Genomic DNA, 26631 nt, shown 5'->3' with positions numbered 1-26631 from the left:
TTCACTCCTGTCAGCGTGTTAAGGTATACATAGTGAACGTAACTTTATTACCCATAATCATGTTTAAAATCTACCATTAGGTTGGTCTTAATCCAATTTTTATCCCCCAGGAGTGTGACAGTTGGGAGAAGTTGGCAGAGTGTCACAAGTTTAAGGCGAAGTGATGATCCTACCTGAGGCGTTTCTCAGGTTTCATACAAGACACCCGTGCGTAAGCGACAGCTGCCCGGAGCCTGGACTTTCTCCCAGACCAGCAAAAGTTTCAGCGTGGATTTAGAACGAACACTAGCCGAAGGACCCAGGATACAAGAAAAACCTTTTATTCTTGCTGAGAAAGGTAAAAAATGAAACAAATGTTTGGCAATTTTAATGCTCGTCTTGTACTGGCAACAGCTTTTAGTAAGTTAGCTGATTGAAAGTAGGCTACTCTTGAATTTATTAGTCTTGAATAACTTGCCATTAGAGTTTGACCTTAATATAATCGTTGTATTGTGCTTTTATGCAGCATAAAAGCATTTCCAGATAGTATCTTGGTCCAAAATGTGAGCTATACCTGTCATGAACTTTTTACTACTTTTTTTGTTGCTTTAGAACACATTCTAAGTATAATTTTGTCATGTCAGTTTAGTAGTTTCTTTAATTTTTCTGTTGCTGTGACATATTATGTTCTATTATTATTGGAATAGCCATTTACACAGAAGTTCTCCTCCTGAACCTTTATTGGTTGAAATAAGTGCTCTCTGTAAAGCAATATGCTAATATTTTACACCTTCAGTGTTGTAAGTAAACAATTCTAGTTGAATGACGCTTTATATATAAATCATTTGCTCAGTACAATTTCTGCAGAACTAGAGATTATTATTCACAGAGGCACTGATTGCTCCGAAGAGGTCACAGTACAGTCTCTCTGAACTCTGCCTCGTTCAACTGTCTGCCGGAAGTGCTCTGAAAGATGATGTTCATCTACATATGCACTTACAGTCACTTTGTTAGCATGGTCTGGAGAAAAGTGCACTGATATAGCCTACTGAAATAAGATTTTAAATCATATCTCTGGAGCTTCAGCTTCTTCCACAGTATTTTTTGATGCTTCGACACAGCTTTGCATGTACCTAAAGTGAAAAACAGGTTTCAGTCTATTTTTTTTAATAGATTCATAATCTAGAATCTTAGAATAGAAGAACACTATATTATTATTCCTTATTGACCCCTACCAATATGGCCCAGCTTGTGGGGTACCATGTCTCTTATTTAGCTATGTTTGTGGGTCTGCCTTGGTTTGGCATGAATGATATGAAGTACTGAGCAGTGAGCACAGCAGTTGAGAGGAAACAGTGGCTTTGGCAGGTGTGTCAGCTGACATTCCTATACAGCTCATCATTACAGACTTGTTGATTTGTATCAGAGCCTATAGAGGAGGACACACAGGATAAAAGTTATCCTAAAGTTTTTTTTAACAATGTACGGTTTTTGTTTGTGATAATGCACAAATCTGTGGCAGTATGATTCTTGATAAAAGTAGGAATAAGAAGAGACAGTGTTGTCATGCTTCTATTTACACTACTGTTGTCAAATAAACAGTTCTTTAAAACGTTATATTCATCAAATAATCCTGATAAAAATGAAATGTATCTCTGTTTCAGCACAGCTATTTTCAATATTGATAAAAATAAGAAATGTTTCTTGAGCAGCAAATCACCGTATTAGAATGATTTCTGAAGGATCATGTGACACTGAAGACTGGAGTAATGATGCTGAAAATTCAGCTTTGCATCACAGGATACATTTAAAAAAAATATTCAAATAGAAAACATTTTAAATAATATTTCACAATATTACTATTTTTGCTGCATCTTTGTTCAAATAAATGCAGCCTTGGTGAGCATAAGAGACTTCTTTCAAAATTATGAAAAAATCTTTTGATCCCAAACTTTTTGAACGGTAGTGTAGGCCCTATTTATTATTATTGTTCTTACTTTAATTTAGTAATTTTTATTTTTTACATACAGTACAGAATCCAGCTGTAATTTAAAAAAAACAAAACAATATAAAACGTTTTGGAAATAGGCAATTTGTAAATTGCTCTTGAAAATGTATTAATTAAGAAATAATTGTTTTTGTCTTTGTTTGTAGTTTGTCTTTGCCTATAGAGTGACTTTTTTTAATGGAGAAAGTCTCCAAACCTTTTGAGCAGTAAGCTACTAGGATTAGGAACCATATGTTACATTGATTTAACCATGGTCCAGGGATGATGTTGGCTCGACGCTAAGCAGAGTGTAGGCTGTTTACCATTGCCAGACAACTTGAGCATGAATATAGAATTCATCTTTTATAGCCAAGCTTTATTTGTGGAGACACTTTGAGATGTTGAACTGCTGACCAGACCTGTATATACATATACTATCTCTCCCTGTCCTTAGATAAGGTATTGAGACTCAGGTATTTCATTTCACTGCATGGCTGAGGCTGTTTCATGTCACTGCAGGATGTCCATGTAAAACTAGTGGCGGGAGTTCCCTTTGATCTGGCCATTAGAGCCGACATTCTGTCTCCCCTTGCGTCTCTCAGCATATTCACCTCCAGAGACATCCGGCTCTCTGGACTATGTTTACAGACATGCTGAACTCAGATGGCATAATGTGTAAGTGTGTGTGCACTGTGCAGTCAAGCACAAATAGTCTGAATATATTTGAGGGTCAGTTTGAATATGTTAAATTACTGTATGTTTTTTTTTTTTTTAAGTAGCTACAGTAGTTAAAGAATTGAGTAGGTAACCATAAGGATGTAGCTTTAAACCCTAAAAAAATATTATTTGGTTTATGGTATATATTTTTATGGCTATAGATTAGGGAATACTGGTATTTCTGTGCCAAATCAAAACAATTTATTTGTTAAATAACAATAGTAACAAGTAACAATTAAGGTTTTTATAAAGAAATTAATAATTTTATTCTGCAAGGATGCATTATATTGATCAAAAGTCACAGCAAATACATATAATGTAGCAAAAGATTTCTGATCTCAAAGATTCTGATCTCAAAGATTTCAAAAGAGTTATTTTGAACTTCCCTAAAAAAAATCGATCACAGTTCTCACAAGAAATTTTAGCAGCACAGCTGTTTTCAACTAGCCTGGCTCCGCCCTCCTACGTACTTCCGCTCAATTTTCATTTTCCTTCAGAACAACGTCTGGGATTGTGGTGTATTCTTTGTAGAATTTGTGGAAAATTTGCATATCTCCCCCGTAGTAATAAAATAAAATTCTGTTTCAAATTTATAGGCAGGACAAGTAGTTTGTTTAGGCTTGGTTTGTAGGGAATTACTAACATGCGCACTTATATTCAAACGCACATAGGCCTAACTATAGAATCAATTCTTGATGCGCACGTGAGCGCCATCAGCGTTTCTCACAGGTTCACGTTTAAAGTCTGTGTAGAGAGAATGGTGTCGTCTTAGCGGCCCAGAATTTAATAACAAATTAGCCTTTCGACGGAAGTGGATAAATCAAAACTAACTTTAGCTGGAAAATAACATTATTCAAGAACCGATATAAAGCCAAAACAATCTGTTACCTTAAACTATACGTTTATCTCTGTAAAGCAGCTTTGAAACAATCTACATTGTTAAAGGAGAACTCCGGTCAATTTTAACATTGAGCTCAATTTTTAGTAAATTTGGAGTGCTGTCAATACAGAGAACAACGACAAAAATCGGTGTTGCCTACACCATGTTATCCCCTTTTTAAAATTTACACCCTATTGACTTGAATGGGGCAAGTTTTAAACTTAACCAGTTCTTAGTCTTATCATCCTTGATGTGTCATTACAAGTGCCCAGCCATGTTGAGTGATTCCTTAAAAGTGAACACGAGTGAATCTGACTGCAGTAGATGTGAAAGATATGAATAAAAATGATGTTATATCAGCCAGCGCAAATACCTGTATTTAGTTCCTGTTTTCGGTGGAAGTCCAAAGTAGTCGATTGTCGAGTTCACGCGCGTGATCATAGTAACTAAACCTATGCGCGTGAACTCGACAATCGACTACTTTGGACTTCGACCGAAAACAGGAACTAAATACAGGTATTTGCGCTGGCTGATATAACATCATTTTTATTCATATCTTTCACATCTACTGCAGTCAGATTCACTCGTGTTCACTCTTAAGGAATCACTCAACATGGCTGGGCACTTGTATGACACATCAAATATGTTAAGAGGATAAAAGCAGGTTTAAAACTTGCCCCATTCAAGTCAATAGGGTGCAAATTTTAAAAATAGGATAACACAGTGTAGGCAACACCGATTTTTGTCGTTGTTCTCTGTATTGACAGCACTCCAAATTTACTAAAAATTGAGCTCAATGTTAAAATTGACCGGAGTTCTCCTTTAAAAGCGCTATATAAATGAATGGACTTGACTATTCTTGAGTTTTCTCCAGTCAATTTTTTACAGGTCCAATCAGCGAACAGAGGGAGTGGCTGAGAACGATGACGTTGAGGTTGTGTGCGCTAGTTTGAGTCGTCATACGTCACGACCAGACGTTAGCGATTGGTTATGGCAGATCCAGAGTGACTCTGGGCTGATCCAATAGTTTTAAACTTCAACAGAGTACCCGCCTTCGAGGAAGTTAGCGCTTGTCAATGGAGAGAGGCCAGAGTCTCTGTACTAGAAATGTACGAGAGTCTGGTAGAACCAGGCTAGTTTTCAACTTTAGTAATAATACAAATAAATCTTTCTTGAGCACCAAATCAGCATATTAATGTGATTTCTGATAGTTTGTCAAAGGTTTGGTTCATGAATGTAATTGTATTTGTTCATGCTGCTAATGTTGTTAACGTTCACATAAACTAATTAATATTCATGAGCCAAGCCCTCATCATAGTAAGTAAGATTGTGCAACTGAACTTAAAAAAAATGCTCATTGGGAACAAAACAAAGGTCAGGAGTTAAAAAAAAAAATTAATAGCTAGTGTGCTTTCAATTTTACTGTTTGCTATGGTATTGAAACTAGAATCAAGAATCGTTGAATTACATTTGTATTGGCAGGTCATTGACTGCTGAAATTCTGCTATCGTGGCAACCCTACTATGCACTCATCTGTTAAATGGTCACCTGCTATCTTACAAGTGAGATGGTGGGCTGTCTTGTCTTTACGCTGTCGGTGGCTTCATCTGCTGGAACTGAGAGGATCAAATGCATGCTCTTGACTTGAACCTCTAGTCCCTTCATTCCCCGATCATCTACTCTCCTGCTACTCGTTGCCAGGCCCCACCAAAGCTTGCGACATCTCTGCCAGGCTTATGCCATAAGTAAGAAAGCAAGACATCTCGGGGGGCCAGGTCACCCCCTGTCCCGCGGGCCTTCATTAGACGCACAGATCAGGTTAGAGTCTCTGTCTCGTATTAATACCTGTCAGCAGCCCAAACTCCATTTAAGTCCCGACTCTGCTTCCTAGAGACGCCTGCGCTGCCATCAGACTGCAGGCTCGCTGGACGTCCGTGTTGACTCTGAAAGAGCATGGCAGCTTCTCAGGCTTGGCTGTGAGTGGGAATGGAGGGTTTAACAACAGATTCATTGTTTAGAGATATTTCCCTGGTAAAAGCCAGGCCATCGGCTGTTTGTGACATTTAAAGGATGTCCAGTTTTCTCAGTTTGGGAGCACAAAAGCATGTCAGGGACAGTGGGTCATGAGATGACTCCGATACATGGACATCTTGAGACTGGGGCACAGGGGTGATGAAGTTTCTCACCTCTGGATTTAATTAGTTTGCCCATTCAACTCATACGCATGCCTAGCACAAGGCAGATCATCACTTCCTACGCTGCCCTTCAGCACTGGAAATCTATACCATGATTACTTAATAAAGATGCATTAATGGTATACATTTCCCTCTTGGAAGCCTCAGATCTTATGCCCACACATTTTTGGCTGTGCTGACATTGAAGACACATTCATCATTCACATTCCTTATTGGTAGAAATGAAGAGTGGGGTCCCAAGTCAGAGACCGCTTGTGCAAGTGATAATATTTTCTAATTTAACACCATTTTTAAAATGGTGTTATTGTTAATTATGTTATGAGCCTAACATTTTGAGTGACAATTTAATTAAAGAAGTCTTAGTATTTGGTTTGCCCCTCTTCTGCTTAAATAACAGCAACACTCGAGTTCCATGAACTCCACAAGTTTTTAAAAAACCTGATGATTGATTTTATTTGAGTGTAAACATATACTACCCTTCAAAGTTTTGGGGTCAGTAAGATTTTTTAAAGATCAATGTTAATGTTTTTTTTTCTCATCAAGGATGCCTTTAAAAGTATAGTTCACCCAAAAATGAATGCCATCATTTACTAAAGATGTTTATAAAGCTGTATGAATTTATTTGTTTTGTTGAACACAAAAGAAGATATTTTGATATGTCTGTAACCAAAAAGTTGTTGGACCCCATTAACTTCGTATGTATGAAAAAAATATTTGTGTTCAACGGAAGAAAGAAAATCAGGTTTACAGTTTTAGAACAACTTGAGCCAAATAAAGACAGAATTTAATTTTTGGGTGAACTATCCCTTTAAATTGATCAAAACTGCCAGTAAAGGCATTTATAATGCTACAAAAGATTTCTATTTCAAATTAATACTGTTCTTTTTAACTTTCTATTCGTCAACGAATCATGAAAAAATTTATCAAGATTTTCAAAAAAAATGTTTAGCAGCAACTGTTTTATATATTGATGATAATAATAATAATAAATGTTTCTTGAGCATCAAATCATCATATTATAATGATTTCTAAATGATCATTAAAATATATTCAAATAGAATCCATTTATTTAGAATTGTAATAATATTTCACATTATTACTATTTTTTACTGTATTTTTGATTAAACAAATGCAGCCTCAATGAGCATAAGCGACTTCTTACCAACCCCAAAGTAAAAAAAAAAAAAAAAAACTCTGCAGGTCTGTTAGTGTGTGTTCCTGTGCGCCATTATCTGTGACTGTGTGATGGCCGTATGATTGAAATGTTTTGTCCTTTTCATCATCGGAAAATAAAAATCTGGGTTGCATGATTGATTGGATGTAAAGTGATCCCTGCTTGTCACAGCAGTAGAGTTTAGCCTTAGAGTTTAGTGTGTTCTTGGCTGCTTGGGTAAGGTCTTGATTCTCATGGTTGCTTGGCTGCTAGAACTGAAATTGGAGAAATACAGTCCCGGCGGGTCTATCAGAATGATAAGCCATTGAGACATTTGAGTGCCTAACCCTGATAACATTTCTGAAGAGACAAGGAGAGTTGTGAGTGTGTGTAACTGGTATTCCCTACGTCATGAGGACTAAATGTCCCTGTAACACAGTTCGTTGTTATGGAAAAAGGAGGTGGGAACTGGCGAACGTTCAACATACTTTAATAATAAAATAAACAAATACAAAACTAAAGTAAAAGCAGCAGTCCCTCACGGACGACTGCTGCCACAAATAATAAAACGGAAACAAAACGCAACATAAATCCAGGCCTGGTCCTCTCGTTTCCTTCACTGGAGTAGCTCCTCCTTTTATGCCTCCGCTCCTCTGTGCGAGATACGAGACCGGTGCGTCGCGCAGGTGTCGCTCATTATCAATCACGCCACCGGCCTCGAGCCGTTCTCTCACGGCCCTCGGCCTCATCCTGCTCGCCACAATCCCTATAAGGATAGTAATACAGGTTTTGACCTTATGGGAATTTTTTTTGGTCCCCATGAGGAAAACAGCTTATAAATCAGACTAAATTAAGTGTTTTGAAAATGTAACAATGCAAAAGTTTTGTGTGATGGGTAGGTTTAGGGGCAGGGTTAGTGTAATAAGGGGACAGAATATAGTTTGTACAGTATTAAAGCAATTACGTCAATGGAATATCCCCATAAAACGTGGAAACCGGTGTGTGTGTGTGTGTGTGTGTGTAGCACCAATTAAGTTGTGAGATGAAGACCACATTAGAAACCAGAGTTTTATTTTCCAATGACGAAAAGCACAAAACATCTTAATCATACGGCCATCACAGTCACAGATAATGGCGCACAGATAAAATTGCAACAAAATTTATGTAGAGCTACTGTTGCGAAACGAAGAGAAACGGACGTGCATGTTTTGGTGTTTGAATAATGTGTTACCAGCATTGCCTTGCCACAGAGAAAGATGTAGTGTAGTTACATAGGTCTGTCACATCCTCAAGCAGCTAAATGAGAATGATTTCACATAATCAGAAAGAGCAGAATAGCTGTTGTTAGAGTGATTCGTAATGTCAGAGGTCACTGGAGAGGAGAGCGGGGATACTGCCATGTCCCTAACATTGCTGGAGTCCTTTCTTAGTATCAGTGCAGTGTTAGCAGAATTCGCCTGACGCTGTTGATCTTGACATGGTTTCGCTTTCCTCATTAAATGTTCAAGAATAGGATTTGAGGACAGCGACTATAGATCTGAATTCATATGTGGGGTATTTCGCTCCGGCACGTTGCAATCGCACAAGGTGAGGACGCTAGACACGAGGCGATCGGCAAGCGTCAGGGTGTTGAAGTGTGCTGGAGTAGAAGTGAGATATGACTCCACGAGAGAGGGAAAAAAAGAAAGAGAACACAATGCGATGCATGTGAAAGAGAACCAGAAGATAGAGACTGAGAGACTTTAGTAAAAGCTGTCTGTGTCCAAGGCCCTTTAAAACCACATTATGGCGTCCCTTTATCAGAGCTACGAGTGGTTTTATGACAGGCCGCTGATGGATGAACGGTACTGTATTTCATATCTGAGAGACCGGTTGAGGCTGCGCGACCCAGCGGCGGTGGGGTGATGGACTAGTATAGTGCCCACTTGTAGCTGTGACAAAGTGTTGTCATGAACACTGTTGTAATGCTTGCTCAAAAAAGCTCCCATCGTCATGACTTGAACAAGCGGAGACATTTTTCATTGTAAGTCATCTCTGAACACTGTCAGAACTAATTCGTAGGTCCAGTTGTGTATTCTTTAATATTGTTTTAGTCAGCTAGTTTTTGCTTCTCTGTTATTTTCCACTTGTCATCCATTAAAGACAGTTTAGTGTCTCTTGGTCCTCGTTTGTTAGCTTTGAGGCTATGCTAATGTACTCTAACAAGCTGATGACGGTTCCCTTTTGTGCTCGATGTATTTCTCATGACCAAAATATTGATGACTCATTTTGGACTCCACAGACTTTTGTCCAATCACATGCTTTTTCTATTTTAATCAATTTTAAAAATGTAATTTATGTCCAATCTGAATTTCCAGCATCATTACTCCAGTTTTCAGTTCAATGTCACATGATTTTTAAATAATGCTGGGTTGTTTCAACACATGTTTTGGTCAAATATGGACAAACCCAACCGTTTGGTTTAAAAATGTAACTAATTTTTTTTTCAATGTTTGGGTTTGTCCATATTTGACCCAAACATGGGTTTAAACAACCCAGCCTTTTTAGAGTGTAATATGCTGATTTGGTTCCCAATAAACATTTCTAATTATAATCAGTGTTGAAAACAGTTGTGCTGCTTAGCTTACTATTTTTCTGGAAACTGCGACATTTTGTAATATTATAAATGTCTTAACTGTCAAATGTATCAATTTGATATGTCCTTGCTAAATGAAAAAGTGTTAAACATTTTTTTTTTTATCTTACTGATGCCAAACTTTTAAATGATGGTATATGCCTAACCCAAACTTCTTGTTTTAATAGAAATATGTCAACACTGGACAGAAAACTGTGCTCATCAAGCCATTTCATGCAGTCTTTTGCTTTGCTAAAATTAGGCATTAAGTTAAGTGCGAGAGCTACCTGAGTATTTTCCCTGACAGAGCAAGTTTTTTTTTTTTTTGTTGCTTAGAAGTAATTTCACGTTGGAGAAACGAGGACAGCTATTTTATCAATGTAATGGTGAACTTTATTGTAGCTTTTTTTAAAGGATTGTTGTCTTATGTTGTTGTATTCTTTGTTTTGAATGTGCTTTGGATAAGTGAATAGAATCTGCATTTACATTTATGAACTTAGCAGACAGTTTACAATTTCTGCTGTGTTGGTAAAAATAGCCTTGTAGAGGAATCAGATATAATATTGCAATATTGCTAGTTGACTGGTGCTCCCTTTTGCATATGTCATATCTCTTATTTGTGAGAGACTGAGAATGTGTAAGAGGCTTGAAATATGGTCTGCCGTCAGTCCCCCACATGATATGGTACATCGGCACCTCTCTACAAACATCCTGTTTTGAAACCTCCCCTCTTCCCCTCACCCCTACCTCACCCTTTGAAATGGTACGTGCCTGTGGTTTCCTTCAATGCCTCTCAAATGATCCTTGCAATAGAGCCAAAGACCTAAAGCCATGCAACTTTGTTTCCGGAACAAACACCTGTTTCTTTGAGACAGTCTAGTGTTGCTCACTGCCCTGCTCTGCCCTCCCTCATGTGGCACGTCCTGAGTCAGTGCAGATCTGTCAATGTGAATGAACTACTGCATATTTTATAGGCTACATTTAGTATCTCCTTAACTCATCTATATGTTTCCCTTATCTGCTGTATGTAAATTGAAGTTCTGCTGTGATGAATACAGATGCAGAGAAATGGGTGTTTCTTTTATGTTCTATGGGCTAAATGATTTCAACTTTTAAGCATTTTTTTTTTTTACTTTTTACCAGACCGTCACAATTTATTTGAGCTATTTTTCACATGCATCCCATTTACCTTAATATAAAAATATAAAAATTCATCCAAAAAATATGAATTATAACATGTTCAAACTAAGAAAGCATAAAATAAACAAACCATTTCAAGATATATTGTATGAAAATGATATATTATACCGGTATATATACATTACAATATTAATATAAAAATATTAGTATTGAAATAAAAAGAATACATTTAATTTTTAGTTCTAGTTAGTTTTATTTAGTAATTTAATAATATTTGTTTAATTTATTAGTTTAATTTATAGTTTTCCAAATATTATGCGTTTGGAATTAAATCAAATATTAAGTGTTATTTCCACCCAACTTTTTTTTTTTTTTTACTTGTTTACAAAAAACTTAGTGTTAATTGTGTATATTTATACATTCTGTAAAATGCTATCTGTGAAATTAGCCTTAGCAAAGGAACTGGCAAAAGAGCCAACTTCCATTTTTCCCAAAAATATTTAAAATGTACATATACATCAAAATATGTATAATATATACAAAAATGTATATATACATAAAACTATACATCATTTGAAATATGGTGGGAATGAAACTGTGGTGACCATGAAAATGTGCGTAACTTTTATAAAGTCAGTTGGATTGGCTTGAATTCTTTAACAGTAGAATTCCAATGTCTGTGCATTCTAACTTACATTTTATCCATTTCATCACTTTCCTTTTTTTTTTGTCCCGTCTATCGCTTTACTCAGGTTACATTTGCTCCATCCTAGTGAAGATGGCATTTCAAGACTTTACAGTATTTTGACTAAAATCAAAATGTTGTGTTGAGACTGGTATGATCTCCAGCAGCTTTTTATAATTGGAAGGCCATGTTACATGGCAAAACACTAGATGTTACTGACCCAGTTTCGACCTTGTGCTCCTGTGGCATTATCAGCACAGTCCGTATCCTCATTGACCCTACACTGGCCCTATATAACTAATGCCTTGGTCTGCCGGGTGAAAACACTTGTTGAACATGTTGCCATCTGGATCTTCACTCCTGTCTGTTTATTGTTAGGTTGGATGTATCAGACTTTAATGGCCTGTTTGGATTGCGTCTGTGTCAGGGAGACTCTAGTTCTCAGGTCTCAGCTCGGGCCCCCTGGCTTCGCAGTATATGGTGCATAGCGATTCTGCACAAGCAGGAATCGTGTCTCTGATCTGCTGACTGTGAGCTCTGGTGGCCCGGTTGGCTGTCACTAAGTCTGACAGTGACACAATCCTTTAAAAACCATTGATGGGACAATCTGTTTATGCCATTCCTTTAAAAGAGATAAAAGGAAACTGCTATGACATATTATTTATATAATTATAATGTGTGACTGTGTAGTGTAGTCAGGTGTATGCATCTAAGAATCGGAATATTGAGATTTTTGAATATATGTTTATGTGTAGTACTTTTATTCAGGATGCATTAAATTGATAGTAAGTGAAAGTAAAAATATTTATAATGTGACAAAAGATTACTATTTATTAATACAATTTTATAACTTTATGAATAAAATCTTACTTAAAAAAATGTAACATATTTTTTATTATAAAACACTCATATTTTTATATATATATATATATATAATACTGCTGGGTAGTAATGGATGACATGTAATCTGGATTATATATATATATATATATATATATATATATATATATATATATATATATATATATATATATATATATATATATATATATAATACTGCTGGGTAGTAATGGATGTGTAATCTGGATTACGAAATCAGACTCCAAAAAATAAGTTTGTGTAAATGGATCATACTACATTTTAAAATTCTCATAAGCACACTACAGTTACTTTTTGATTACATATCATTCTTACAATGGCAGTAAATCATAGGCTACATAATTTATTAAATCTCCCAATAAAAAAATATTTTTACTGTTTTACATTTTCCTTTCTAAAAAGCATGTCGCTTATATTCAGAGAGTCTTCTAGTTGTTATTCAGACTCTGTTGTTGCCCCTCTGACTCTCAATCTCTCTTTTGAGAGAGAGACCGATGAAGAGAGGGAGAAAGTGCAAACCCAAGTGTGTGTAAGTCCAGGAAACCAGATTGGCACATTAAAGCACAATAGTTGTGGGGAAATATCAGTCATCATCCATCTCTGGCAGCCTGAGATGAAAAATAACCTGACAGGAGCATGTTTGAAGGAGTGAACAGTTGAGGTCCTGTACATGTAACCCAATCTAACGGGTTTACAGTCAACTCCAAAGCCCTGTCCCAATCGGAGCACTTAATGTGCATTTGCAGGCCGTTGTAGAACATTGTAGAGTGTCCCATTTGACATTTTAGGTTTCAGAAGGTCGTTATTTATCCTTGATGTGGCCTTTTACCAAGCCCACACTGATGCAGACAGTGTGGAAGTGTGGACTTGCAGCAAAGGGCTCAGGGAGGCATTTGAGGAGGGGCAAAACTAAAACTTTCACCTGCACTGCAGGGAATCTGTTGTCTACATTTTGATTAGTCAGAGGAAGAACACAAACAGAACGTTAAAAGAGACATTATGAGCTGCAGTTTGTCCTGGACAAAAGTGTGCAGTATACTGTGTATATATAATAGTGGTGTACAATTTTGTTCTGAAATGAGGAGGCAAAGTCCAGATTCATGTTCCAGTTACACTTAATGTTACAAATAAACATTATTCACACTATCAAAAAAGTAACACATTTTAGATTACATGTTTTATTTGTGAGCTCATGTTCAGCTGTTCTTTTTTATAGTCAACTTATTTTTAGATAATCAGTCATCGAAGCTCGGTAAACACTGCAGGTGTCATGAGTTTAACAGACACAGAGATGTTTAATTTCACCAAGCTCACTAAAAAACCTTCACAGATCACGTTTTCAAGTCATTTCAGGTGATTTTGACATGACATAAAGTGGGTGAGTTATTTACTTTTTTATTCAGTCTTAACATTAACATAATTATTTGTTCATTCGGACTGATTCACTAATGGTGAATGTGCACAAAAATAAGAGGCCGGATTTATTGTTTGAACAGCCAATCATATTGCGATGGAAGCATTTCCTCTTCTCATGTGAATTTTTCCCATTCATTCTCAATTCTGCACGAGTAAAAGCCAGATTGACCCCGCAGAATGATAGAGCAGTGGGCGGGAGGAATTTATCAGGAGGCTTGTTCATCGGCACAATGTAAGCGAGCAAGCACACGACAGGAATGAGTAGAGTCACCAGTAACCCGACGCCATACGGGGTGATGGCCTACAGCAGCTGCTGAGGTACCGCATGAGTCTTCAGCTTCGGTCCCTCCCAACTGCACAGAACCACACTCTAAATCATAAAAAATTCCCCATATAATTTAAATTCCCTTAAGCACAATCTGAAGAACCCAAACACCTGTTTGCCAGAAGGCGACAGCTATATGAATCACCGGCAGTCATTCCGAACATAATAGGCCTCATTAGAGACACATTCCTGTCAGAACAGGTGAGTCTGTGTTATGTAACAGTGGAATGACCCTGACCAGTGCTTTAAGGAGCGGCATAAACACAGGTCTCAACACCCAGCACATGGATCAGTGGGAAGATTCCAGAGCGTGTCAAAAGAGAACCATAAATGGTCTAAGCACATTTAGTGACTAAAAGATTTTGGTATCACCAAACATTGGACATTATGTCTGTCACACAACCTATATGAAATGTAGGTATTATTTCTATTATGACAATTATGCATTTTGCAATTATTGATTTTTCATTTTTATTTATTGGGGTTCAAAAAATATTGGGGTTCAATAGCATTTTTTAATACCATATCATACTGTAGATTAGGTCAGACTTTTGACTTTCAACATGACTAGGAATGCACAATATATTATCTGCCATTTCAATATCAGAGAATACTTTTTAAATTTATAGCTGCAGTCCGTAGCTTTTTTGGGTTAAAAATTATCCAAAATAAATGTTTGAGCAAGTATATATCCAGCCAGTGTTCAAAACTATCTGCTAGTGCTTGCCTTAGCTCGATTAAAAACGGTAAGCTTGTATTAATGTTTTTAATTCCAGTGGTACTGGTGGTTTTCTGCTGGAAATTCGAGCATATCTTTGCATCATTACGTCACATCTTTACACATAAAGAAGGAGTCTCGGCTAGTAGGCTATATTGTGTATGAGGATGTTGGAGGTGGAGATTTATAGCCTTTTCTCACAGCACTTCATAGAATTAAACTTTTCAATTTGATGGCGGATCCAGAAAGGTTCAAATGACAATCACCAGTGACAACTGGAGATTCTCCCGATGTAAAATCCAAAAGACTTCGGAGTGGCTACAGAAAAAAAGAGACTGCAACCGGGCCCATGCGGAAACAAGGATAAATATCGGAAGGGCATTAAATGTAGTCAATGCTGATGTTGTTAACATAACAATTTGAGAACTAAGTATTTTGCACGGTTTTGTGATATGATAAGTGATCGTTAGATTTAATCAGCGCAATTTAATGCAATGATTTTTTTCCCCTTAGTTGGTCAGAACAGTGAATGTTACTACTTGTTCAGATGACATTTTCCGGTGAAAATTATTATGTTGGTCATGGTCATACTTCCAAAAAGTATAATCTGTGATTGCGAATGACAGTATCCAAACCGGTGTGGCGACTGACAGCCGCACGTTCTCCTCAAAACATTGGATTCATCCGTGCTGTGCCGTGCCGAAGCACAACTCATAAAGTTAATAATTCCGCGAATAACTGCAATTGCAGATTTCGATCAGAAATGCAATTATTGAGGAAAAGAGGAAAAACAAAGAGGAAAAACTGTGGACTACAGCTTTAAGTGCAATATGGCGATAATTTACATCAACGTGATCATGTGGTGTACATTATTTTTAGTCGACCGACCTTTTATACGAATAAAATATTTACTCGTCTGGTAAATTTATTTAGACATAGGCATTTTGTTTCTGTTCTTAGTTACATGAAAAGTTAAAAGTTTTGTCTATTTAACTGTTGGAACATTTTTCCTCACAAGTCCACATTTGTTAAATGGATGTGGAATAGAAAAGATTGTTTTAAAATGAGAATCAGTTTTCCATTGTATAGGAACATGGTTGTGTGTTGTTTGCATGCATGCAATGCATATTAAAGGGTTAGTTCACCCCAAAATAAAAACATTCTGTCAGTAATTACTCACCCTCATGTTGTTCCAACCCCGTAAGACTTTCGTTCATCTTCAGAACACAAATGAAGATATTTGTGATTAAATCTGAGAGCTGTCTCACTCCTCCATAGGCTTCTATTTTAATTGAAACTTGCTGGCCCAGAAAGTTAGTAAAGACAATGTTTAAAATAGTCTAAGTGACTACAGTGGCTCAACCATAAGTTTATCAAGCGACGAGAATACTTTTTGTGCCCCCAAAACCCCCCAAAATAACAACTTTATTCAACTATTAATTTTCTTCTGTGTGGGCCCCTGAGTTAACCCTTTAGGGTGAGCATTTTTGTTTTGTAATGAGTCTCACATTATTATCTAATATCAGATATTGCTTCAAAATATAAATAATGATTGGTATCAAACAAAATGTTTAGATCACATCCCTATTTTTTATTTTTTTTGGGGATAAATATATTTCTTGGATCAAGGCAAATGTGACTTTTTGACCTTCACTGTAGAGACAGATTGGGCCTTGCTGTTTTGATATTTTTGTGTGCAGTATTTATCAGATGGTCGGTGAGTGATCTGTGATCAAATGCAATTGAATTACAGAATGTATTTAAAAAACCGTTACGGGGAAAATGTAAGAAAGGCTTTTTTTCTTTTTGATAAGCAGCTCCCTGCTGGGTGAAATTGGCACCAAAACACAACTTATGGGAAGTTACCAGTGCTCTTTACTCCATGTACGTTCATGTGCAGTGAGTCACTGCCTTGCTGAGAGTTAAGCCGGTATGTGGAGTCTGCAAAAAGACTGGAATGGGGCCACTTGAACAATAGTGATGCAATTTGATTGATTTTTCACATAAAAGAACCCAATGATTTTTGTGAACAGGTACAGAAATGTAAGCTATCACTAGAAAATATATTCAAATTATGATGATAAATGTTGTTTTGTAATTATAACATGATGCAATATTAAAATCAGAACTTTGTTATTTTATAATTAGATGCATGAGTGTCTTATAAATGACAGTTCTCAACACTATGGTGTTTCTTCTCATTTAGTGATTACATTTGACAGAGAGAGTTGTCTGGGGCAAATCTTTTAAAGTGGAAAATCGCCTTCAATCGAGTCTTTGTGTGCTGAATTGTTTTGTTACTCTTGAGGGGGCAGGGTCTCATCCTGGTCCAGCTGGACCCAGAAGTAAAAAAACGTCCCACAAACTTCAGCACACAGTCTGAGTAGCATTCTTCAATTTGTCGAGAGCTTTTAAGCGTAGGAACCGTGCTCCTCACCCAATCAGAGCTAAGATCAAGCCAAAACAATGGCCTTGTCAATTGTAAGTTTGAAAACGGTTAAAACAGGTTACTTGTTAGGTCAATATATGTAACTTAATTGCGACTATTTGGCTCGACGCGACCTCAGATGCTTCTGACTCCATAGGAGGAGGTGGCGGGCGGGTTGCGACATACGGCGGGAGCATAGACCACTTTGTCAGTTGATGTACGCTACTGTCGCGGTATTGTCTGATCGGACTAGTACGTGCTGGTTCTTGAGCAGCGCATGGAGTGGTGCAGAGCGAGACGTACTGCCAGCAACTCGAGGCAATTGACATGCCAAAGGCGCTGGGGTCCTGTCCAGGAGCCCGCGACAGCATCTCCATTGCACATGACGCCCTATCCCGTGGTGGAGGCTTCTATTGAGGCAACAATATGTCTGGAAACTCGTTCTAGGGGCACTCTGGCCCGTAGAAAGCTGAGCTTCGTCCACGGGGTGAAGGTCTGACGGCAGGTCGGAGTAACTGGTACCATGTTGCCATGCCCACCTTGGGACTCGATATGGTCGGTCTCATATGAAGCAATCCGAGCGGCGTTGCTGCGGCTGTGAATGCCATATGCCCCAGGAACCTCTGAAATAACCTTCAGTGGAACCGCACTCTTAACCTCAAACTGTCTCAGGTAAGTCAGCAGTGACTGCGCCCATTGCTCGTAAGCTGCGTGCACATGGCGACTGAGTCGAGTTCAATACCGAGAAAAGAGATCCTCTGCACGGGGCAAAGTTTGCTCTTCTCCCAGTTGACCCGAAGGCCCAGACGAGCTAGGTGGTCTCGAGAGTGAGCAAGGATTAGCCAGTCGTCGAGATAGTTCAGGATGCAAACCCCGAGCAGCGTGGCGGAATGACGGGCCTGGACATGGGAGGCATTGCTTCCCGGGTGTGGGCACAGTCATGGCCGCGTCCTGACAGAGGAGACCAGGGAAGTACCAGCGTTCCACGGGGGTCTGCTCTGACAGGGGTCTGGCGACAGAGGGGGACGAGAGTGGTGAGGCTCGTAAGTGGCGCACACTGCTGTCCGCGCCCTCTGGGGACTCAGATATGGGAATGACAGTTCTTTGGAAGAAGAGATTCTCCCCCGGCCCTCCCAGGGGAGGGAGTGGCCATGCAACCACTTCCTGGAAAGAACTGCCACCCATCTCTGAGCTGCCCGTAACGGGAGCGCCGCATCGCCTGGCGTCCGGCAGGCTGTTCTCAGTTGACCCGAAGGCCCAGACGAGCTAGGTGCCAGAGCACTAGGTCCCTGTATTCGCAAACCTGGTCTCGAGAGTGAGCTAGGATCAACCAGTCGTCGAGATAGTTCAGGATGCGAACCCCGTGTTCCCATAGTGGAACAAGGGCTGCCTCGACGACCTTCGTAAAGACGCGAGGAGACACGGTTAGCCTGACTGGAAAAAACGTGTACTGGTATGCCCGCCCCTCGAAAATAAACCATAGAAACGGTGTGTGTCGAGGAAGAATGGAGACATGAAAGTAGTTGTCCTTCAGGTCGATCGCTGCAAACCAATCCTGTGGCCGCACACATTCGTAAATGCGTTTGGCCGTGAGCATCTTGAACGGCAGCCTGTGAAGGGACCGGTTCAAGTCGCGGATGTCGAGGATTGGTCGTAACCCACCGGATTTCTTGGGAACAATGAAGTAGGGGCTGTAGAAGCTAGACATCATTTCGGCTGGAGGGACAGTAGCAATCGCACCCTTCGCCAGTAGGGTGGTGACCTCCGCTCTAATGACAGGGGCATTGCCACCGACCATAGTGAAGTGGACTCCCCTGAAGCAGGGAGGAGACCGTGCGTACTGAATCGCATAGCCGAGCCTGATGGTTCGGGCGACCCAGCAGGACAGGTTGGGAAGCTCTAGCCAGGCTCCCAAGAACTGTCCCAGCGGGGTCATGCGAACCACAGACGTCCCCTCGGTGGTGCAGCGACGCAGAATGACCGGCCCGGACATGGGTGGCATAGCGGCCCTGTGTGGGGGCATGGTCATTAGCCGAGTCCTGACAGAGGTGGCCAGGGAAGGACCAGCGTTCCACGGGTGCCTGCTCTGCCAGGGGTCTGGCGACAGAGGGGGACGAGAGTGGCGAGGCCCGCGAGCGGTGCGCACTGTCATCCAAAAACTCTGTGACAGAGGAGGGCGAGAGTGGCGGGACCGATTGTGGCGCATTTGCCCAAACCGATTATCTGCGCATTTGCCCAAACACATCAGACAGCGTCCGTGCCCATCAGCTGATTTAATCTGTGTATCGCACCCAGAAATACACGGGTAGACGTCTTTAAAAAGATGTGCCGCGTGCGGCTCTTTTAGAGAGAATAAAACTCAAACAGCAGTGTTGAAGCACCCAGGGAGAGACACACGACTGGCAGACCACTGCGCAGATCGGCAGGCAATGTGAAGCTCGCTGGAATTCGCCGTCACACCAACACCTGAAGAATCTCAGCGAATTTTGTGAAGAGAGATGATCTCAGAATGGCTTGTGGAGTGAAGAATGCTCTTGGATCCGAAGCGAAAACATATCTGCATGTTGTGGCGTCCTCCCTTTTATACCCACGCGGTGGGGCTAAGTTACGCTATGCAAATCCCGCAGACCCATGGCATTTCCTTGCCATTGGCTCGTTTTATTTCTTTCGAAGATGATAGGCTTCTAAATATTATTCGAATTTAAAATAATTGTTTTCTATTTTAATATACTTTAAAATATAATTTATTGCTGTGATGCAAAGCTACATTTTCAGCATCATTACTCCAGTCTTCAGTGTCACAGGATCCTTCAGAAATCATTATAATATGATGATTTGATGCTCAGTTATTATCAATGTTGGAAACAGTTATGATGAAAAAGAACAGCATTCATTCAAAATAGAAATCTTTTTTAACAATATAAATCTTTACTATCACTTCTTGTTAATTGAACACATATTGAAAAATATTAATTTCTTTCAAGAAAAAAAAAAGAAAGAAAAAAATTACTGACCCCAAACTTTTGAACGGTATAGTGTATATTGTTACAAAATATTTATATTTTAAATAAATGCTTTTTTTACTTTTCATTCATCAAAGAATCCTGGATCAATCCAACATTGATAATGCATATTAGAATGATTTCTGAAGGATTGTGTATATGTAGATATCTTTAGTGTCAATTTGATCAATTTTGGTCAGTGATTTCTTACTGACACAAACTTTAAAATGCTAGTGTATAAAATCTCACTTTATTTAACTTATTATTTAAACTATTTCCAAATATCCTGTTATATTTCTAACTCTGAGACGTACAAAAACTTTTTATGTTTACAGAAAACTAAGATGTGATGACAATGCTATTTATAAAATAAATTATAATATATTATAAGTAATTTCATAATTTCTTTTTTTTTAATTGACAGAAATGTAATTAATTGTTAAATACTTGTTTAGCATGACTGAATATGAATAATGTTGTACAAGAAATTACAGACGGTCTCATATAGCTCATGTGATGACTTTCAGAGAGGGTTAACAAATGTACCACACCTTATTTTAATGTACCACCTTCCTCTTTCCCTGCAGGGCACAATTGAGAGACCCCGAAGTGGTGGCAGCCCTTCTTCAGCAGAATGTCAAGATGGCACGCCTACTCCCTCACACTGGCATCGATGTCTTCCGCCCCTTCACTTTGGAGTCGCTCGCCGAGATCGAGCGGCGGATGGCAGAAGAAGCCGCCGAGCAGGAACAGATGAAGGCCCAGAATATCGAGGTGGCTGAAGAAGATCTGCCCAAACCCAGCAGTGATTTGGAAGCAGGAAAGTCCTTGCCGTTCATCTATGGAGACCCTCCAGCAAAGCTCCTCAATGTTCCTATTGAAGAGTTGGATCCATTCTACAAAGCACAAAAAGTCAGTGACAAAAGAAAAATACCAAAGTGATGTCAACAATATTTTACAGGTCTGGCTTGTCAGAATAATAGTTACTCCACAAGAGGTGGTCTGTCGCTTTTTCTGTTTTTCAGACTTTCATCGTGGTCACCAAAGGGAAAACAATATTCAGATTCAATGCTGAACCTGCCTGCTACATTCTAAGTCCCTTCAACCCTGTTCGACGAGTAGCCATAAGAATACTCATACATTCATATCCTTTATGTTCAATATAACCCATGGAAATAGTAATTATACAGATATATATATATATATAGTATATACAGGTTTATATATAATATATACAGTATATTAACAATGTTCTCCATCTGTTCTTTGATTTCCATGTTTTAAGTTGACATCTTAGGTTTGTGTAATGCTCAGAGACAAGAGTTTTTATTTAGTTTAGAGGCACAAATCATACCTTCTGAGTTCTCCTTGACTCTCAACAAATTGTTTAGCTTGTTCATCATGTTAACCATCTTATCAAACTGTGCTTTCATGACACTGAGTAACCCTCCATCCTGGAGCAAAACAGTAGAGTAAGTGTTGCAACATTTCTACAAAATCTATCCAACATCCCTCAAATACACAACCCCACCATATCTATCTATCTATCTATCTATCTATCTATCTATCTATCTATCTATCTATCTATCTATCTATCTATCTATCTATCTATCTATCTATCTATCTATCTATCTATCTATCTATCCATCCATCCATCCATCCATCCATCCATCCATCCATCCATCCATCCATCCATCCATCCATCCATCCATCCATCCATCCATCCATCCATCCATCCATCCATCCATCCATCCATCCATCCATCCATCCATCCATCCATCCATCCATCCATCCATCCATCCATCCATCCATCCATCCATCCATCCATCCATCCATCCATCCATCCATCCATCCATCCATCCATCCTTCCATCCATCCATCCACGGTATCTATCTGTCTGTCTGTCTGTCTGTCTGTCTGTCTATCTATCTATCTGTCTGTTGTTCTGTTTATCTATTGTTCTATCGGTCAGTCAAATTAGTTATATAATTTTCATTGAACATCAGTTAATTTTAATTCTACTTCCTTGCATTTAAATTGCAGTTCTGCGTCCTGTTTGGTACTTCAATTCAAATTTAATTTAAATGCAGGAATTGGAACTTACAGGTTGGGTAGGCAATGTTTTTCATAAACACTTTTGTTATATTGGTTGAATCTCTCTTCACATCCTGATAGCAATCAATAATAGAGGTGGTCTAGGTATATATATATATATATATTCATATATCTTCTGTGGAAGTCTCAGGACCAAAAGTTTTTGTTCACTCACTGCATTTGGTCCGAATGCAATGATACACCTGCCTGTCAACATACTGTATGTATTTCCGTACCTCTGCACAGCTGCTCGCGTAAACATCACACGTCATCAGCGCGTTTTAAAAGGTAGTGCAGAGTTGTACACAGACAGTCACCAAGCGCCGTAAACAAACAGCAGCCACCTTTTACAGTTTCTCCTGAACCAAAACAACGAGCTTATGCTGCTTTTACTCCATGTCGTAATTACCGTAATTAAGAGATGGCAACTCAGATGTTCACGTCCTCGGATTTATGCATTTCGATGGCCACACTATAAATGGCGAAATTAATTCAACAGTCAGGTGGTACAAGTCAGTGCTCTTTAATTAAGTTGTTAACGTTCATTATTATTGTAAAGTTATGTTATTTGAGACATGTGGTAATTTAACACCGTCTCATGTGACGCTTTGTAGACTCTGCTCTGGCTGTATGCCTTCATGTAAATGGGCTGCATTTATATAGCGCTTTCACAGACCCAATGGCCATCAAAGCGCTTTACTTATTGCCTCACATTCACCCATTCACACACCGACGATGGTGTCAGCCATGCAAGGCGCCATCCAGCTCATCAGGAGCAGCTGGGGTTAGGTGTCTTGCACCTTGACACTTGGTCAGGTGGGACCGGGGATTGAACCACCAACCTTCCGGTTTGTAGACAACTTACATGAACCACTGAGCCCCTGCCACCATGTGTTTTGAAGGAGGCGTGTTTTGGAGACGCTTTGAAGGGAGGGTGGGATCTTATGCTTTCAAAGCTAGCTTGCTGTATCTAGCCTCTCTGAAATTGCCTACCCTACCTTTGAGACATTCTGTAATGGTCTTGAAATAAAATCAAGCGTAGCTTCAGTTCTGGCAGGTCACGTTAGTCAAGCTTGCATCAGCTGACTCAGCTGATCCACGTCTACCTATAGGAATACGACGCACATCACTGTATACATATATAAGCTCCTTCAGTATTATTCTCAGGAGCTAATTACCCTCCTGCATCCCCAGCTCCTCCTCTCGTAAGTCAGGATTTGGCATTCTGATTCCACTTGAATTAGAATAAATTCTCGAATTATGTTGTACTTGTAATCTTGAATGAATGATATCTGCATACTTTCATGTTGGTTCTGTTCTGTTTACCCTAAGGCGGGTTATTGCTGCTCTCCCTGCTCTTATCCATGCAGCCTAGCCTAGGGAGTTCTTGCCCAGAACAGAACCATACCGCCTATCCAAACTGTATGCTAATTTTCAATCGTATTTGACGATAGTAGTCCTGACAGAAATAAAATTCACACAAAATGAGCTGACCTAAAACCTAAAGTGGAGACACATTTATAGACCTTGATTGTATGTTTATTGTGCAATTTGGTTCTTCGTAGGTACGTTTTTACTGGCATCTATACCTTTGAGGCATTGGTAAAGGTGCTGTCCAGAGGCTTCTGCAAGGGTCATTTCACATTCCTACGAGACCCGTGGAATTGGCTGGATTTCATGGTCATCAGCATGGCGTAAGTATGACTGTGAATGAATATTACCTGAATGTAAAATCAGTGGCTAAACAAGCCAGTGCAAACATTTGTTATGGCTCTACATTTATTGATGAAAAATGTTTGTGAGATCCAAAATGTTGCACTATAAATCCTTCAATTAGTGTTGTGGTTAAATGCAAATGGTTTGTTCAGAAGAGGACTGGAACCATTTACAGCTTTATTTTTAACAGTAGTTTCCGTAATCAGATGCCATTCCAAATAGTCAGCATAGTGTGCGACGAATCAGTTTTTGCTCAGTCAGGGTATGTGGCAACCACATTAGACACAAACCATTAGACACAAAGGCATTGTGAAAATACCCACTCAGATGTGAGAGGTCAAAGGTCAGTGTGTTTACAAAAGTGTTACACCAAAAGTGTAATGAGGCTGCTTGCATGGCCTGGTCCTCTGTAGACAGCCCTCCTCAGCTTCTCCATACGCCTCCCCAAGGTCCACCCTCACCACCCTTTACAATCACAGCCTGGCTGAATGAAAATGTTTATCCACTTGTAAAGCGAGATCACTTACCAGGCCTATTTTTAGCAACTTCACACTTTAGCCCTCCTCAGAACATTAAAAGGCTGCGGTTTGATTGTAGTTCTGAAGGTGTACAAGAACTTTTGTGGTCCCGATACTGTCCTGATAGACAGTTATTATTATTCCCTCTATGATTCCATCTGCTGTTATATATAGTACTACTTGTTACTAATAGCTAAAAGTATTTTATATGTATATAGGTATGTATATAGTCATGTACTGTATGTTATCAGAAAAACTGAATAATGTTATTTCTTGTGTATTTCCCCTAAAGTCTAGTCAAGTGAATCTTCAATATATAAAGTGTATGAACACAACAGGTTGTTGATGAATATTTTAGCTTCCTATTGAAGCTTATTTTAGTTTTTAGCTTTACCTCTATGCATTTGCCAGCTTTTATCCAAAGCGACTTACGTTGCATTCAAAGTAAACATTTTTTAATAGTCCCTGCCAATTGAACCCATGACCTTGGCACTGTTAGCACCAGCTCTACTGAATGAGCAACAGGAATCAGGACTATTTTAAAACAATACATTTCACCAATGCTTATTTCTCTCAATGCTTTCTCACAGTACTTTAGTTACTGTATAATGTGTTTCTCGTGGCTCCTGTACTACTTTCACATAAAATCAGTCGCCTGAAGTTCACAGACATCATAATTCGATGCTGTGATCCAACTACCCAACAGGCATCTCACTTGCTATTGGTCCATAGTATACACATAATGATGCCATTTGGCTTCTGTGATCGACTGTTGCACTCAAGCTAAATATAGTCTACACTGAACATATCTCTTACCCCAGCAATTTCAACACTCCTCAGAAGACTCTGCAAAACTGACTCTACAAAAATATGCTTAAAGGTCATGTCGATAAAAGAGATTTGAATGTACACTTTCTTGAGCCATAAATACTTCAAAAGGACTTAAAGTTTTTGCACATTTTCACATTTTTATCCACCAAAAAAAGAGGTTTTGGTTTTTGATTAATGATTTAATAGGTGGGATGTAGTTCATTGTACAAAACAGTAAATTTTTGTTGCTTGTTAAATGTAATAAATTAAATGAGCTAATACAACACATTAACACGTTAACATTGTGTCACAACTTACTATCAAAGCAGAAAGTACTGTATACTTAATCAATGTCGATTGGTACAACATAAATCATGTTCATTCCCCAAGACCAGATGTACAGAAATATCCAGATTGAGGCAAACATGTTAGAACCTGTTGTTATTATTCAGAAATAACATTGTCCATCCATTTAATTGCATAGTCTATTTAATGTAGTGCTCTACTAAATATTTATTTTACCTTTGGTTATTTTTTATTATTAGAAAAACACCAAAACAATAGTCGATCTTTGGTAAAAAGCCAAAATTATAAAATGTATTACAATTTTTGTATTATTATGTATTATGTAGTAATATTTAAAACTATTAATATTAATAAGTTGAACGTCAGTGGTATAGTTGTAGTGAGGTTTTAAAATAATAAGCATTGTTAGTCTTTTTACTTCATCCACAGGTACGTCACAGAGTTTGTGGACTTGGGGAATGTATCCGCTCTGAGGACTTTCCGTGTTCTTCGCGCCCTGAAAACAATTACTGTAATTCCAGGTAAATACAGCATGTCATTTAACATGGCAACTCACTTGAAATGAAAATGTTTTGTACAGTTTGGGAATGCATCAGCCGAGATTTTGTTCAACTACAAATTTCAGGTCTAAAAACCATTGTTGGCGCCCTGATTCAGTCGGTGAAGAAACTGGCGGATGTCATGATCCTCACCGTCTTCTGTCTCAGCGTGTTTGCTCTCATTGGCCTGCAACTGTTCATGGGAAATTTGCGGCAAAAATGTGTCAAATGGCCTCCACTTGGCTGGAACTACACTGACAACCTGACCATGCTCTTCAATCACACAGACGTCAATGGCACTGAAGCTGCCTATAGCTTTTTCAACTACAAGGAATATATTGAAAGAGAAGGTGACTTCACATCATATTACTGAAGTAATAAGTCACAAATGTAGACTGCAATTGCTGCACATAGTAGGAATTATTACAAATGGGTTTGGATACAGATGAAGTTGCTCAAAATGAATGAGAACTTGTCATGCACTGCAGTTACAGTCATTTAACACTTAAGTAAACAGATCTCCATTCCCT

At 38.8% G+C, this 26631-nt stretch overlaps 1 protein-coding gene and 1 long non-coding RNA gene across 2 annotated transcripts in view; one reads left to right on the top strand and one right to left on the bottom strand.

Annotated features, from left to right (window-relative positions):
• The first annotated feature begins 206 nt into the window (after nucleotides 1-206).
• The window catches only part of LOC307010557 (sodium channel protein type 4 subunit alpha B-like), a 46223-nt gene continuing 19798 nt past the window's right edge, over nucleotides 207-26631 (top strand). Inside the window, 8 exon segments of the mRNA XM_079635344.1 lie at nucleotides 207-337; nucleotides 20706-21030; nucleotides 21144-21263; nucleotides 21266-21273; nucleotides 21510-21590; nucleotides 23778-23906; nucleotides 25992-26083; nucleotides 26188-26451. Coding sequence (XP_079491470.1) covers nucleotides 20761-21030; nucleotides 21144-21263; nucleotides 21266-21273; nucleotides 21510-21590; nucleotides 23778-23906; nucleotides 25992-26083; nucleotides 26188-26451 — 964 coding nt within the window. The 5' untranslated portion in view covers nucleotides 207-337; nucleotides 20706-20760.
• LOC307010611 overlaps nucleotides 20888-26631 on the bottom strand; it is a 57725-nt gene continuing 51981 nt past the window's right edge. The window contains exon 4 of the long non-coding RNA XR_013800227.1: nucleotides 20888-21014. This is a non-coding gene — a long non-coding RNA (uncharacterized lncRNA). The remainder of the gene's footprint in view (nucleotides 21015-26631) is intronic.

Source organism: Phoxinus phoxinus (assembly GCF_949152265.1).
Source record: "Phoxinus phoxinus genome assembly, chromosome: 1".
NCBI lineage: Eukaryota > Metazoa > Chordata > Actinopteri > Cypriniformes > Leuciscidae > Phoxinus > Phoxinus phoxinus.
Note: the sequence above shows the minus strand (reverse complement) of the source record. Positions and strands in the feature narration are given on the sequence as shown.